A 14,512-nucleotide genomic window follows, 5' to 3' on the forward strand; every position below is an offset into this window, starting at 1 on the left:
TAGTACAAGTTTGTTGTCAGTCCCTACATTGATTCCGACTTAATGATAACATCCTGTTATAGTCTTGAATTGTCTACATTTAATGGTCTATATAATTTCCTACAAGAATTTTCACGTAACGTCTTTCTTATTTGTTTTACCTAATTTAATTAACTTTCATCATTATTGCCCTCATTTTTGTTTCCTAATTTATTCAACTCATTTAGATCCTATTCTGAATAGTATCAAGACAGCTGGTTGGAGTGCTGAAAATGTTAGTTTCGGAAGTGGTGGTGCATTATTACAACGTTTAAATCGTGATACACAGAAATGTGCTTTCAAATCAAGTTTTGCTATAGTTAATGGTCATAAGGTAAATAAATAAATAAATAAATAATTATTATTATTAATATTATCTATTTAGTACAAATTTATATACTTTGTCTTTTAAGCCACACTATTTGTATGACAACTTATCATACTACTTACTACATAGTTTATCTAAACTGAAGTAGTAGGTAGAATCAGTTGATTATGAATACAGTAGTCTTGAGTGCTGTTAGGGGTATGAGGGGGTCGTTATCACTTCCCGGTTGTCCACAGTGTGGAAGGGTTCTTCTGGAGGTAACTGAAAAGGAAATTGGATTAGAGATGGTTTTAGTGACCTGAGAGCGTGACCGCAGTGCACAAGAGACAACTGCTTGATGTCGGTCACACACGACCTTTTTATGAGTAATTTTTGTGTTAGCTCCATACTTGTTGAGACCTTACCACCGGAGACGGATATCTGACCATCATGTCAAGGTAGCAAAAACGGTTGGGAGTAGGTAGAACAGTTAAGTTCTAACCTAATACTACTAACTACTGATTTGAAAGTCAATTGTTTGAAACAACTAAGTTTATCCGTTTCATAAATAATTAGATTGTTTATTCACAATTGGTTTATTTTATTCATTTGACAAACCTTTTTTTCTTTTCTCTCAATATCTATCTCTTTGTTAACAGATTCAAGTATCCAAACATCCAATTACTGATCCACAAAAAAATTCGAAAAAAGGTCGTTTAACATTAGAAAAATGTCCAATAACTGGAATACTTATGACGGTAGAAGAAGGTTGTGGTAGTCCATATAATGTAGGTTATTATCAGTCATTGTTTGTATTGATGTATTATGTGTACTTCAAATAATTTTTCTTTGTTATTTGTTAACTATTTTTGTATAATTTATTTATATTTTATAAGAATTAAAGTTGTGAAACGCTAGGACCTTATCAACAACTTTGGATTATTCTAAATGGGCGAGATTATAATTTATGGACGAACCAATCGGGTATAAGATAACAGGTTTTGAATTTTGGCGTGAAATTCACCACCCATCCATTTGGCGAAATAGAATTTTAGCATTATAGTTGATGTTAGTTCGTGGTGAAAACCCTAAATGTAATTCCGTACTTTAACCATCAACTGTAAATCATAAATTTGATTTCTCACATTGGTTTATAATCCTCATTTAGTCCTAGTTATTAGATGAACACTCTCAAGTTGTCACCTCAGCGTCTCTCAAATGTCGTCCATAGATTATAGTCGCACCCTCTAAATGTTATTTTATAATAGTACACCAAATCCTCACACAACATAACTCAACGTTTTTTTTTAGAAAAAAAACACAAAAGACAGTCAATGTTAGGAGTTCAGATTAAGAATAAGGATTAGAGTCGTAAGTTAATATTAATAGGTAAAAGAATAGCTTGTAGAAATATTGATGTATAATTACTTAGTGTGTGAGATGGTGAAGAAGATTTGTAGCTCAGGTGGATGATTTTGATGGAGTTTTGTTCTCTGAGCTGGATGGTTCGGTCGTTGAGCTTTCATCACCAGCACTTCTATCTGAAATGGAGATAGACATTAGAAAAATGAACAAGAATTGGATGGAATTAGAAAAGAAGTCTCAGAACAAGAGTGGGTTTGAGAATGCTGGTCGGCGACCTATGCTCCATTAGGAGTAACAGGCGTAAGTAAGTAAGTAAGTAACTTCTATCTGAACTTTGTGCTGATGATGTCGTTCAGAAGAACGATGAAAGCTCCACGACCAAACTCAAATATCTTTACAAACACACAAATTAATGACGGCTAACCCTGAGGAAGTGAAAATAGATATAAACAATTGACAAACTTGCAGAAACATTTTGCACTTCTATAGAACAGAATGCATTTTTCAATTGCGTATGGATCTATTGTTGGTCACAGGCTATTACGAGACTTCATCTCCTGATGTTGCTCCACTGACTTGTGGATCAGAATTTCAGGTCGTAAGCTCCGAGTGTGGCCCCTTAAGAAAACCACCTGCTTTAGTCTGGGCACCCGGGAAGTATCACAGTTCGCACACAAATCAAGTGACTTGTGTTGCACATATGTATTCGGTGCCCCTTTGTACCAATATTTGTGTTCAAATAAATAAACAAATACATTCCCTTTTCATCCTGTCATCAAACTTAAAATAGTAGCTCTTCGATTTTTGTGCGAAATCCAAAACATGACGATAGACAGGTTAAGAGCTACATAAAATTGACCAATATTTAAGTTAAAGAATCGCTTACAATCAATCAGTACAGGAAGACAAGGAAATAGTAATGAATTTCAGAGGTCATTAAAGTAACTGTGAGTAAATGATCATTATTCTTTTATGAAAAAAGTAATAAAGAACAAATCGAATTAAAATCCATATAACATTTTAATAAGATTTACGAACTTCCCAAAATAAACTTAACATATTTGAGTTTCAAAAGCAAAATACAAACGATGTAATTTTGTTGGAGTTTTGTTCTCTGTGTTAAATGGTTCGGTCTTGGAGCTTTCATCACCAGCACTTCTATCTGAACTTTGTGCTGATGATGTCGTTCAGAAGAATACAACTGAATACAACTAAACGTCGTTATACACAACAATGCTACATGACATAACATTATTCATAATAAGTAGAGATGGATAATGGCTAGAAGTGGAATCCACAACTCCCGTTTCGTACTATCTGACACTCGTCAGCTAGATGCATCTGCATCCTAGAGTTGATATTCACTCGTAGACTCGAAGACAATCTACACAGGATACACATATATCATTAAGAGACTGATCAACTTCAGTTCTAGACATCAATGAGAAGATTCCAATAAACAATACAAAATGATTTATACATAATAGTTAACTTCACGTATTAGATTTTAACACTAATTATCAATAAGAAATGGTTATTAATTCCTGTTTATTATTTCGTCTTGAATTCCTTCCCTGATTTTGTTTAAATCTCAGATATTACTATAATCTTGGTGTATATATACTAATTTTAATAGTTGAGATCATGAGTCAATTTAAGTTAGACCACCATGGAAAACTTGGAAGCACTGAACGGCCGTTTCGTCCTAGTATGGGACTCAGCAGTGTGCATCCACGATCCCGCCTCGCGAGATTCTAGCCCAGAGACTGTCCGTCTCGCGCGCGAGCGCTTAACCATTAGATCACTGAGCCAGCTGTCATCCAACGATGTTAATGTCTAACTTCAACTAATCCACGAAATTGAGCGACACATCAATTGACTCATGATCTCAACTATCAAAATTACTATAATATATACAAAACAGATTCTGATATTAACCAACATATACTCACTAGTGACGGTCTCCAAGAGGTGCTTCCTGGAGTTATAGTGAGAAGCAGCGACCAGTGGAGTTCAACGGGGTCTATTGTGAGATAGTAACTCACTGATGACATTGGTGGATGTGTCGCTCAATTTCATGGATTAGTTGAAGTTAATAATTAACACCGTTCGATGCCGGCTGGCTCAGTGATCTAGAGGTTAAAGCTCTCGAGCACGAAATGGACAGGCCATGGATTCGAAACTCGCGAGGCGAGGTCGTGAATGCGCACTGCTGAGGAGCCCTACAATAGGACAAAACGACCGTTCAGTGCTTCCAAGGTTTTTATAGTGATCTAGCTTCAATTGACTCATGATCTCAACTAATAAAATTACTATAATATCCACAAAACCCCTTCCGATACATATATATTAACCAATAAAAATCAAGGTGAAAAGTATTATTATTATAATATAACGCTAGTGTTTAGGTGTTTTTTGAATAATAATAATAATAATATGTGTATCCATTAGCATAAATTGTGTTACAACTTACTTTTCTTTTCTATTTTCCAGGATTTACTTATCCCAGTTTATGAAAATGGAGTTTTATTAAAAGATTATACACTGGATGAAATACGTGAACGAATTGAAAAGTATCCACTTGAAGATTGACATATATTTGTTTGTTTGTTTTCTTTTTTTTTTTAAATTAATATCTCTTAGTATTCATTATTGTTATTCTTCTGATTATTGATTACTTATCAATGATTACGTAACAAATTTAAAATGAATAGCAATATGATTACTTTACTGCCCAGGTATTTTCCCTTTTACTAATCAATTTGCACCATTTCCCGGTACAGTTTTACCCCTTTCTATTTCCTTTTTTTTTGTAAACATATGTATGTATGTATGTATGTATGTATGTATGTATGTATGTGTGTGTGTGTGTGTGTAGATGAGTAAATCAAGATATTATTATTTTCTTGTTGAAACTATTACAGAATATGTATACATACAAATATTCCATTTGTAATTGTTCTTTAAGTGATTTCTTATAAATAATCAAGTGAAATACTGCTAAATATTATCATAATATCAGAATTGTTTAATGGATACTAATGGTTGAGATCATGAGACATTTGAAGCTGGAAGCTTTCAGGTTTTCCCTGGTGGTCTAGCTTCAATTGACACATGATTTCAACTATTGAAAGTATTATATAATCATTTCATAAAGCACTTCATTTTGTGCATATACATATATATATATGATTAGAAATAGAGTTTTTTTTATAATATGAAATATCATCTTATTTATTAGATGATATTAAATAAGTAGTATATGATAGATTTGAATAAAATTATTCTTATTAGTTGTTAACTCTCGAAATGAAATGTAACAAGTCTTTAATGTTTGTCTTTTTCTTTGTTGCTTATCATCTTGATTACCTAATGAAAGGTGTATTCCTAATAAACATTGAAACGATAGAGTTTTCTTTTGTTTTCTTTTTGCTCAATGATTGAAATCTTCTTGGAGTATGATTTATTATATGGAGTTCCCATTTTTGTTTTTTTTGTTTTTTGTTGTTGTTGTTGTTTTTCTAATAGAAAATTTATTATTTGTATACTTGATCCTTGTATTTGATATTTCATATTTGCTAATTAGTCTCCCCCTACCACCCTCTCTCCCTACGCGTCAACATACATACATATGTATATATGCATAAAATAATAGTAAAGTGATGTATAAATGAAGGGGGAGGAGGAGGAAGAGGGGAAGGAGGCCAATTTCCTTCTTCTTCTTCTTCTTCTTCTTCTGGTTTGTATTCTGTTTGTTTGTTTGTTTTTTTCTAGAAAAAAATTTCTTTATTTTTTGATGAACAGAGTATGAAAACGAGAAAATAAAAGAAAATGATTGTAAACAAGTTATATTTATTTGTTTCTTTTCTTTTTTTCGAAATTAAATAAACTTCATTATTAGTGTTTATATTTCTATGAAACTTTTCATCAGTGATATATGTAGATGTACAAGAAACATTAAATGAAATCAACCATATGCTATTCCGATTATGACTTGATGAGCTGAATTGTTGTTCAGAAGAACAATGAAAACTCCATGACCAAATCATTCACGTCAGAGAACAAAACTCTAACAAAATCATTCACCTGAACTATAAATGTTCTTCACCATCTTAAAATACGTAATATTATTTAGGGTAGTACACTTTTCCTACGTCATGCTTTTTTTTAGGTGTTACATTGTTTCATTTTCTATCGTTTTTAAATGAGGATTCTGATTTCCCAGAAGAAAAAAAAAGAAATTACCAAGGCTTACCAAGTTTGGTGATTAGGATGGGTGATTTAACTTTATGATTGAATTGTCCTAATCTTTTTAAAAATGAATTAAATTCCGGCACTTGTTGGAGAACTCTTATCGATTGGTAGCTAATATAATAAAACATATAACCAAAGCCAAATTTTAGGAATTCAACAGGGAGGTCGATTATGAATACAGTGGCCTTGAGTGCTGTTTGAGGTATGAGAAAGGTTATCACTTCTCGGTCGCCCACACCGTAGAAGGGTTCTTCTGGAGGTGCTTGAAAAGGAAATTGTATTAGAGGTGGTCTTCGTGACCTGAGACCGTGACCACAGTGCCCAAGAGACAACTGCTTGAGTTCGGTCACAAACGACCCGTTTGTGGGTAATTCTGTGTTAGCTACGTAATTATTGAGACATTACCGCCGGAGACGGATATCCGTGGGATAAGGCGAGGTGTGCATTTCTAGGGTCGACCATTTATGACCACACCCTTCCTTGTGAGAAGGCATCATCGCTATCATGCTGGTTGTCTGAAGGAAACAGCTTACTGTCGTCACACCTCTGTTTAGTCAGGAGTATGAGTTCGCGTTCGGACCTTGAGTTTGTTTGCTTTTAGTCTTACCGCTAATCAACCGACCTGTCTAACATAGTAGGACCTTGAGGAACTTTTTTTCCATTCAGCATAGCTCAACTGGTTTATCATGATAGGCAAGCCTGACCACCACGTTAAGGTAGCAACAACGGTCGAGGAAGCTAAGTTGGCTCAATGTCTTGCATCTTTAAAGGGGTTTGTCATGTATTAACGTACGTCCAGTTTTAGCAACCTTAGCAAATTATTTCGTTTATTTATTGAACAGAACCAGTGAAGCAAGTTTTTCAGTAGTGCATCACTTTGTTTCAGATTGTGCATACTGATAACAAAAATCTATTAAACATTGAAACAGTGAGGTAGAGTAAACAAAGGTATTTATACGTTATTTTTTTATCAGGGAAACTAATAGTATTTCCATTTTTAAGGATTAGAATATTCATCATAAAGATAGATAGGGAAATTATAACTGAGAAAGTTTGGTTCAACATGATAAGATAAAATGTTCGAATTAAGTTAAAATGTAATTAGGAGGATCATAGAAACGAAAATAAACCAGTTGGGAATAAAAGATCTGTGGAAAAGATAGAAGGGGGAACAAATGGCAGTGAAGAAAGACAATTGAGACATTAATACTATGGTAGATAAAGAGGTTGTACCGATTTCTTTAGGACATATAATTCTGGTTTTTCCAGATGTAGAACTATTTCTTTAACAATGTTAAGAAGATGCTATATAACAGCCTTTTTCAGCCTTCTACTTACCTTGTAGATGACACCATATGTTCATAGGGTGTTCGATTATCGAGCTTCTTGTTGAGCCGTTTCTGCCTCTTTTTAGCCATGTCGGGTAGCCCAGATATTCAAGCAGGCGGCTTGGAATTCCACACAGAACGACGTATATACCTGGCTCCACATCAACAGGTAAATTGATGAATTCATATAGAACTTGTCAGATGAAACGATTTATCCTTAAGATTATTGAATAACATTGATCGGCTGGAGAACACTATTCGGTAAACGTTATTTTTAGAGAATCGTGAATTCTCTTTAGGACGTCTAACTCTATCACCTCTGAAATCGACGTTTATGTTAAGTGTTTTCCTTCCAATCGAGATTATTTTTAAATCCACTTGGTATTGTTTACTTGAATCTTCCCATTGATGTTTAGCACTTCAATTGATCAGTCTTTTAAATAAAGGGAACCAATTGCATGAGATCAGTCTTTTATTGGCATATATGTATACTGTGCGTATTGCCTCAATATAGCCTTAATTCACAAGCGTTATAAGCAAAGATGGATATTGGCTAGCATTTGAATCCAGAACGCGCGTTTCGTCCCTTTTGAGGCTCGTCAGTCTGATGTGCCTGCACCTCAGAGTTGATGTTCACTCGAGGACTATTTATTTTGATAAATTCCCTTCAGGTCCTACAATTTATATATCCAAACGGGTAATCAGAAAAATGGTCAGGTTAAGGGCAAACTGCATCATTTAAAGTTAAAACATATGAATTAAGGATTGTCAAACAAAATAGAATAAAATTGTTCATGTTGATTTAACTCGTTTAGAATGTTAACTTGAATCAGCTCATATGTTAATTAACAATTGTAACATCCCATGATCCGAATAAATATGGGTCAGATAGGGTGAGAGAAATAATAGTGCAATTACAATTCGATCAAATGTTTTTATAGAATACTATGTTGTGTAGGAAATTGTTATTTAATGGTTCAATTCATGAGTCGTTTAAGATAAGATCACCACAGAAAACCTGGAAGTACTGGACGGTTGTTTTGTCCTGGTATGGAACTCCTCATCAGTTTGCATTCCCGGTCTTTGACACGGAACTCAAACGCAGGATCTTTGGTCTAGCGTACTTACTTACTTACTTACGCCTGTTACTCCTCGTGAAGGAGCATAGGCCGCTCACCAGCGTTCTCCATCCAACCCTGTCCTGGGCAATCCTTTCTAGCTCCGTCCAGTTGTAATTCATCGTTTTCATATCTGCTTCTATTATCCGACGCAATGTGTTCTTTGGCCTTCCTCTTTTTCGCTTCCCCTCAGGATCCCAAGTTAGGGCTTGCCTCGTGATGCAGTTTGACGATTTGCGTAATGTATGTCCTATCCATTTCCATCGTCTTTTCCTAATTTCTTCTTCAGCTGGAAGTTGGTTTGTTCTCTCCTACAGAAGGCTGTTGCTGATGGTATCCGGCCAATGGATGTTGAGTATCTTGCGTAGACAGCTATTTATAAATACTTGTACTTTCTTGATTGTGGTTGTTGTAGTTCTCCAAGTTTCAGCTCCATACAGTAGAACTGCCTTGACGTTCGTATTGAAGATTCTTACTTTGATATTGGTTGAAAGTTGTTTTGAGTTCCATATGTTCTTCAATTGTAGGAATGCGACCCTTGCTTTGCCGATCCTCGCCTTTACGTCTGCATCTGAGCCTCCTTGTTCATCGATGATGCTTCCCAGATATGTGAAGGATTCTACATCTTCCAGAGTTTCGCCATCAAGAGTGATTGGATTGCTGTTCTCCGCTTTGAATTTGAGGACCTTAGTTTTCCCTTTGTGTATGCTGAGGCCTACTGATGCAGAGACTGCTGCTATATTGGCTGTCTTTATCTGCATCTGTTCGTTTGTACGCGATAGGAGGGCTTGGTCATCTGCGAAGTCCAAATCGTCTAATTGATTCTGACCTGTCCATTGTATGCCGTGTTTTCCTTCAGATGTCGAGGTCTTCATAATCCAGTCGACCACCAGAAGGAAGAGGAAGGGAGAGAGTAAACAGCCTTGTCTGACTCCGGTCCTTACTTGGAATGCATCTGTCAGCTGTCCTCCACGCACGACCTTGCACTGTAGTCCATCGTATGAGTTCCGGATAATATTGACAATCTTCTCAGGAATTCCGTAGTGTCGAAGAAGTTTCCATAACGTCCTCCTGTCTACACTGTCGAATGCCTTTTCATAATCAATGAAGTTGATGTATAGTGATGAGTTCCACTCAACTGATTGTTCGACGATGATCCGTAGTGTTGCGATTTGGTCTGTGCACGACCGATCCTTACGGAATCCAGCTTGTTGATCTCGAAGTTGGGCGTCTACTGCATCCTTCATCCGGTTCAGCAACAATCTGTTGAAGACTTTCCCTGGTATTGACAGTAGTGTTATGCCTCTGTAGTTTTCACATTTGCTCAGATCTCCTTTCATTGGAATCTTGACGAGGTGTCCTTCTTTCCAGTCCATCGGCACTTGTTCCTCCTCCCAAATCTTTTTGAATAGAAGATAAAGCATGCTTGTGGTTGCTTCGATGTCTGATTTCAGTGCTTCAGCTGGTATGTTGTCGGGTCCTGCTGCTTTCCCGCTCTTGATTTGTCTGACGGCCATTCTAATTTCTTCCGTCTTTGGTGGGTTGACATCTATAGGAAGATCTATGTGTGCTGCTTCGATGTCCGGTGGATTCATTGGAGCCGGCCTATTCAGGAGTTCCTCGAAGTATTCTACCCACCTGTTACGCTGCTGTTGAATTTCGGTGATTGGCTTGCCTTCTTTGTCTTTGACCGGCCTCTCTGGTTTACTGTATTTCCCTGATAGTTTCTTCGTTGTATCGTAAAGCTGTTTCATATTTCCTTCTCTAGCAGCTTTTTCTGCCGTCGTTGCTAGTTCTTCCACGTATTTCTTCTTGTCGGCTCTAATGCTCCTCTTCACTTGTTTGTTTGCTTCTATGTATTCAGCATGTGCTTGGACTTTCTCTGCTCGTGTTCGGCTGTTGTTAATTGCTGCCTTCTTGTTCTTCCTTTCTTTGATCTTGTCCACTGTTTCTGTAGAGATCCATTCCTTATGATGGTATTTCTTTAGACCGAGAACCTCTTGACACGTTGAAGTTAATGCTTCCTTGATGCCTTTCCAGTTGTCCTCCATAGTAGTTTCTTCTTCTTTCAGTAGATCTCGTAAGGCTTGGAACCTGTTGTTGAGAGCTATCTTGAATTCATTGAGTTTGACAGTATCTCGAAGGAAGGCTGTATTGAACCTTTGTATTGCTGTTTGTCCACCTGTTCAGTTCTTTTTTAGCTTCAGTTTCAAATTGGCTACAACTAGGTGGTGATCTGAAGCTACGTCAGCACCTCTCCTGGTTCTCACATCTTCCATTGTCCTTCGGAATTTTTTGTTGATGCAAATATGATCTATTTGGTTCTCTGTAGTGTGGTCCGGTGAGATCCATGTAGCCTTGTGTATACGCTTGTGTGGAAATATTGTGCCTCCTATGACCAATTTGTTGAATGCACATAGATTTGCAAATCTTTCTCCATTCTCGTTTCTTTCTCCCAGTCCATGTCGTCCCATAATATCTTCATATCCAGTGTTGTCTATTCCGACTTTGGCATTTAGATCTCCCATTAGAATGGTGAGGTCCTTTCTTGGGCATTTCTCTATCACTGACTGCAGCCGCTCGTAGAATTGATCTTTAATGTCGTCGTTTCTATCATTAGTGGGTGCATAACATTGGATAATATTCATTATGATCCCCTCCTTCTTTGTTTTGAATGATGCTTTGATGATTCTGGATCCGTGAGATTCCCATCCTACAAGTGCATTTCGTGCTACTTTGGACAGCATAAGAGCGACTTCCTGAGTGTGTGGAGCATTGTCCTCTTCGTGACCGGAGTATAGCAGCATCTCTCCCGTAGCTAGCCTTTTCTGTCCAGCTTGGGTCCAGTGGGTTTCGCTGATTCCCAGTACTGCTAAGTTGTATCTCCTCATTTCCATTGATATTTGACTGGTCTTCCCGGTTTCCCACATTGTTCGAACGTTCCATGTACCTATAAAAATTTTTGCTCTGGTTGTTAGAAGGGGCATCGGCCTCGTGGCTTCCGAAGGAACTCGGCTTTCACCATGAAGCGTCATAATTCTTCTAAATGAAGACCTTCTAACTCCCAGGGCAGAGTTAAAATGGTTTGGATTATTTTTTCTGGTAAGCGTTTTTTTAGCGAGTTAGTTTTCTACGGGATGGGGACGCTAACCCCATGGCCAACCCTCCTCCTTTACCCGGGCTTGGGACCGGCAGCAACCCTATAAGAGCTACAGGCGGAGTTTGGTCTAGCGTGCTAAGGCCTAACTTTCAGACCACTGAGATGATATACGACGTTGTCAATGTCTAACTTCAATCGATTCATGATCTTGCACAACCCTTCTTCCATTATCTGAGGTGAATAAATGTCCCCACCAGACACAGATTGAACTCCACTGGTCACGGCTTCTCACTAGAACTCCAGGACATCCATCTTGAAGCTGGTCACTAGGGCGCCTGGGGAATCGCAGGTGCGCAATGCTGAGGATTCTCATACTAGGACGAAATGGCCGTCTACTGCTTTCAGTTTTTCAATGGTGGTTTAGCTTAGACCTACCTGTGATTTCAAATATTGCAATTGTCAACTTAAGTTATGTTCCTTAGTGCGCCAGATTTGAGATATCCTAACACTAGTAACTTTTTATTATTATACCTCAACTTTATTAAATAATAGCCAATGCTTAATACCACTAAAGCCAGGTAACTGATCTGATCTGGAGTATTAAATTACATCAAAACACAAACTCTGTGCTCAAATTAAACGGTTCCCAAACGGTACAGCCTGTGCTATACAGTCAAAAGTTTCTCTAACACAAATTAGCGTGCTGAGAATCAATAATAATATTCCCAAAAAGATTGGATCAGATATCTATCTATTTGCAGGGATCCTAGCAATTCTCTCAAGCAGACAGTCAAAGGTTAACAGTCACACACTGAACCACGCCGTGATCTTGAGCGTAGTCAAACACGACCTTACTGTCAATAGTCCGGCAATATGCAATAGAAAATTCGGTAACAAAAGGTAAGTTTTTAATCAAAATCACATAATAAAAGCTCAGACGAGTAAGACTGAAGAACACAAACTGTGATCAAAAGAGATCTCAACAAAGGTTCAAATACACGATAGGGAGAAGAAACAAATAAATGATAGTACTGTCCGATAAAAATGCTGTGGAGGGGTTTTCAACGTTCTCTTTCCGTTACAAAGAGGAACTTCCTCGAGTTCTAGTGAGAAGCAGTGACCAGTGGAGTTCAACCGGGTCTGTTGTAAGATTATAACTCACTGACGACGATGGTGGATTTGTCGCTCAATTTCGTGGATTAGTGGAGGTTCGACATTAACACTGTTGGATTGCGATCCAGCGGTCTAATGGTTAAGCGCATGCTCGCGAGACTGGTAGTTCTTGGGTTGTGGATGTGCACTGCTGAGGAGTCTCACAATAGGATGAAATGGCCGTCCAGTGCTTTCAGGTTTTCAATGATGGTCTAGATTCAATTAACTCATGATCTTAACTATTGAAATAGAATATACGTTAAGCCTCTATATTATTTCGTAACTGTCAACTTCACTTTACCTGTTGGTAACTTTGTGTTTTACTAATGCAAATTTAATATTAATATGGATAGTTCCATAATCTATAATGAAATATGTATCAGAATTATCCAGGATTGAAAGAAGAAAAAAACAATCATAAATTTGAACGTTAATAACAAGTGATCAAGTTTATTTACTGATCTATTGTGGTGCGTGCTACTTATATTGATATAAGTAGTATATGACGCGAGTCAAGAATGTAATGTCTGGCGGCAGAAGATGGAGAAGATCAAGAAAGGAAGAACGGGAATAGAAAGCAATTATTATGGAAATCCAAGAACAATGAAGTCCGAGACAATTATTGAACATTTTGCAAATTAGGTATCGTAGTATGGTTTTTCTATTTTGCCAGTCAGTCAGTCAGTCTTGAGTGCTGTTAGAGGTATGAAGGCGGTTATCACTTCTCGGTTGCCCACACCGTGGAAGGGTTCTTCTGGAGGTGCCCGGAAAGGAGAATTTGGATTAGAGGTGATCTTAGTGACCTGAGAGTGTGATTGCAGTGCTCAAGGGACACCTGCTTGAGGTCGGTCACACGCGACCATTTTATGAGTAATTTTTGTGTTAGCTCCGTACTTTTTGGGACCTTACGACCGGAGACGGATATCCGTGGGATAAGGCGAGGTGTGCATTTTTAGGGTCGACCATTTTTAACCACACCCCTCCTTGTGAGAAGACATCATCGCTATCATGCTGGTTGTCTGAAGGAAACACCTTACTGCTGTCACACCTCTGTTTAGTCAGGAGTATGAGTTCGCGTTGGGACCTTGAGTTTGTTGCTTTTAGTCTTACCGCTAATTAACCGACCTGTCTGACTTACTAGGACTTTGAGGAACGGTTGTTCGCGCCAGTATAGTTCGGTTGCTTCATCACAATAGGCAAGCCTGACCACCACGTTAAGGTAGCAACAACGGTCGGGAAGTAACTCTGTAGTGTTGTGGTATATATAATTCGGTTGTCCTCACCTGTGTTCGCCTTCACTACAGTATTACATAGTGTAGTAATTCAAATACTTCTGTATAAGAGTTAATTTAACGTATAATTGGTATAATTTCCCAACTGTAAAGTTTAATTACTTCAATCAATTCATAATATAATTATTTTAATTGTTATTAACTACCTAACTCCGCCTGTAGCTCTTCTGTAGTTACTGCCAGTCTCAAGTACGGGTAAAGGAGGGAGGTTGGGCATGAGGTATTAATTACCTAAAAACCAATGAAAAGTACTAAATTATACAGGTAATTTATACTGTGGTGGACCAAATAATATATGAACTGAAAAATGATAACAGAGTTATTAAGTATAAATAATAATGTCAATATATATAACAGTTAAACTTTATAAACAAAAACAAAAATTAGAGGCGTTACTTGATTCAGTAGGTTTGTGCGTGTTCCGATTGAATTTGTTACCAAAATCCACAATTATAGATGATTGAAGATTCCAGTAACATTAATGTCTTTCCAATGATATAATCAAACATAGAATATGGTATAATTTGATCGTAGTCTATAAATATAGACAGTAGTTGATTTAGAGTTCAGTTAACACA

The 14,512-nt window shown here is 37.2% G+C and overlaps 1 protein-coding gene across 2 annotated transcripts in view; it reads left to right on the top strand.

Moving 5' to 3' along the window:
- The window catches only part of MS3_00006036 (uncharacterized protein), a gene marked incomplete at its 3' end in the record, with an annotated part of 40,948 nt that extends 32,059 nt beyond the window's left edge, over positions 1–8,889 (top strand). The window contains exons 10-12 of one of the 2 annotated variants that reach the window (XM_051214136.1): positions 207–352; positions 985–1,113; positions 4,184–8,889. In XM_051214136.1, the coding sequence (XP_051067266.1) occupies positions 207–352; positions 985–1,113; positions 4,184–4,282 (374 nt within the window). Of the gene's footprint in view, positions 1–206; positions 353–984; positions 1,114–4,183 lie in introns of those variants that run through there. The other variant, XM_051214137.1, reaches the window with a different exon arrangement.
- Positions 8,890–14,512: the final 5,623 nt, after the last annotated feature.

This window comes from Schistosoma haematobium, chromosome 2 (genome assembly GCF_000699445.3).
Source record: "Schistosoma haematobium chromosome 2, whole genome shotgun sequence".
Classification (NCBI taxonomy): domain Eukaryota; kingdom Metazoa; phylum Platyhelminthes; class Trematoda; order Strigeidida; family Schistosomatidae; genus Schistosoma; species Schistosoma haematobium.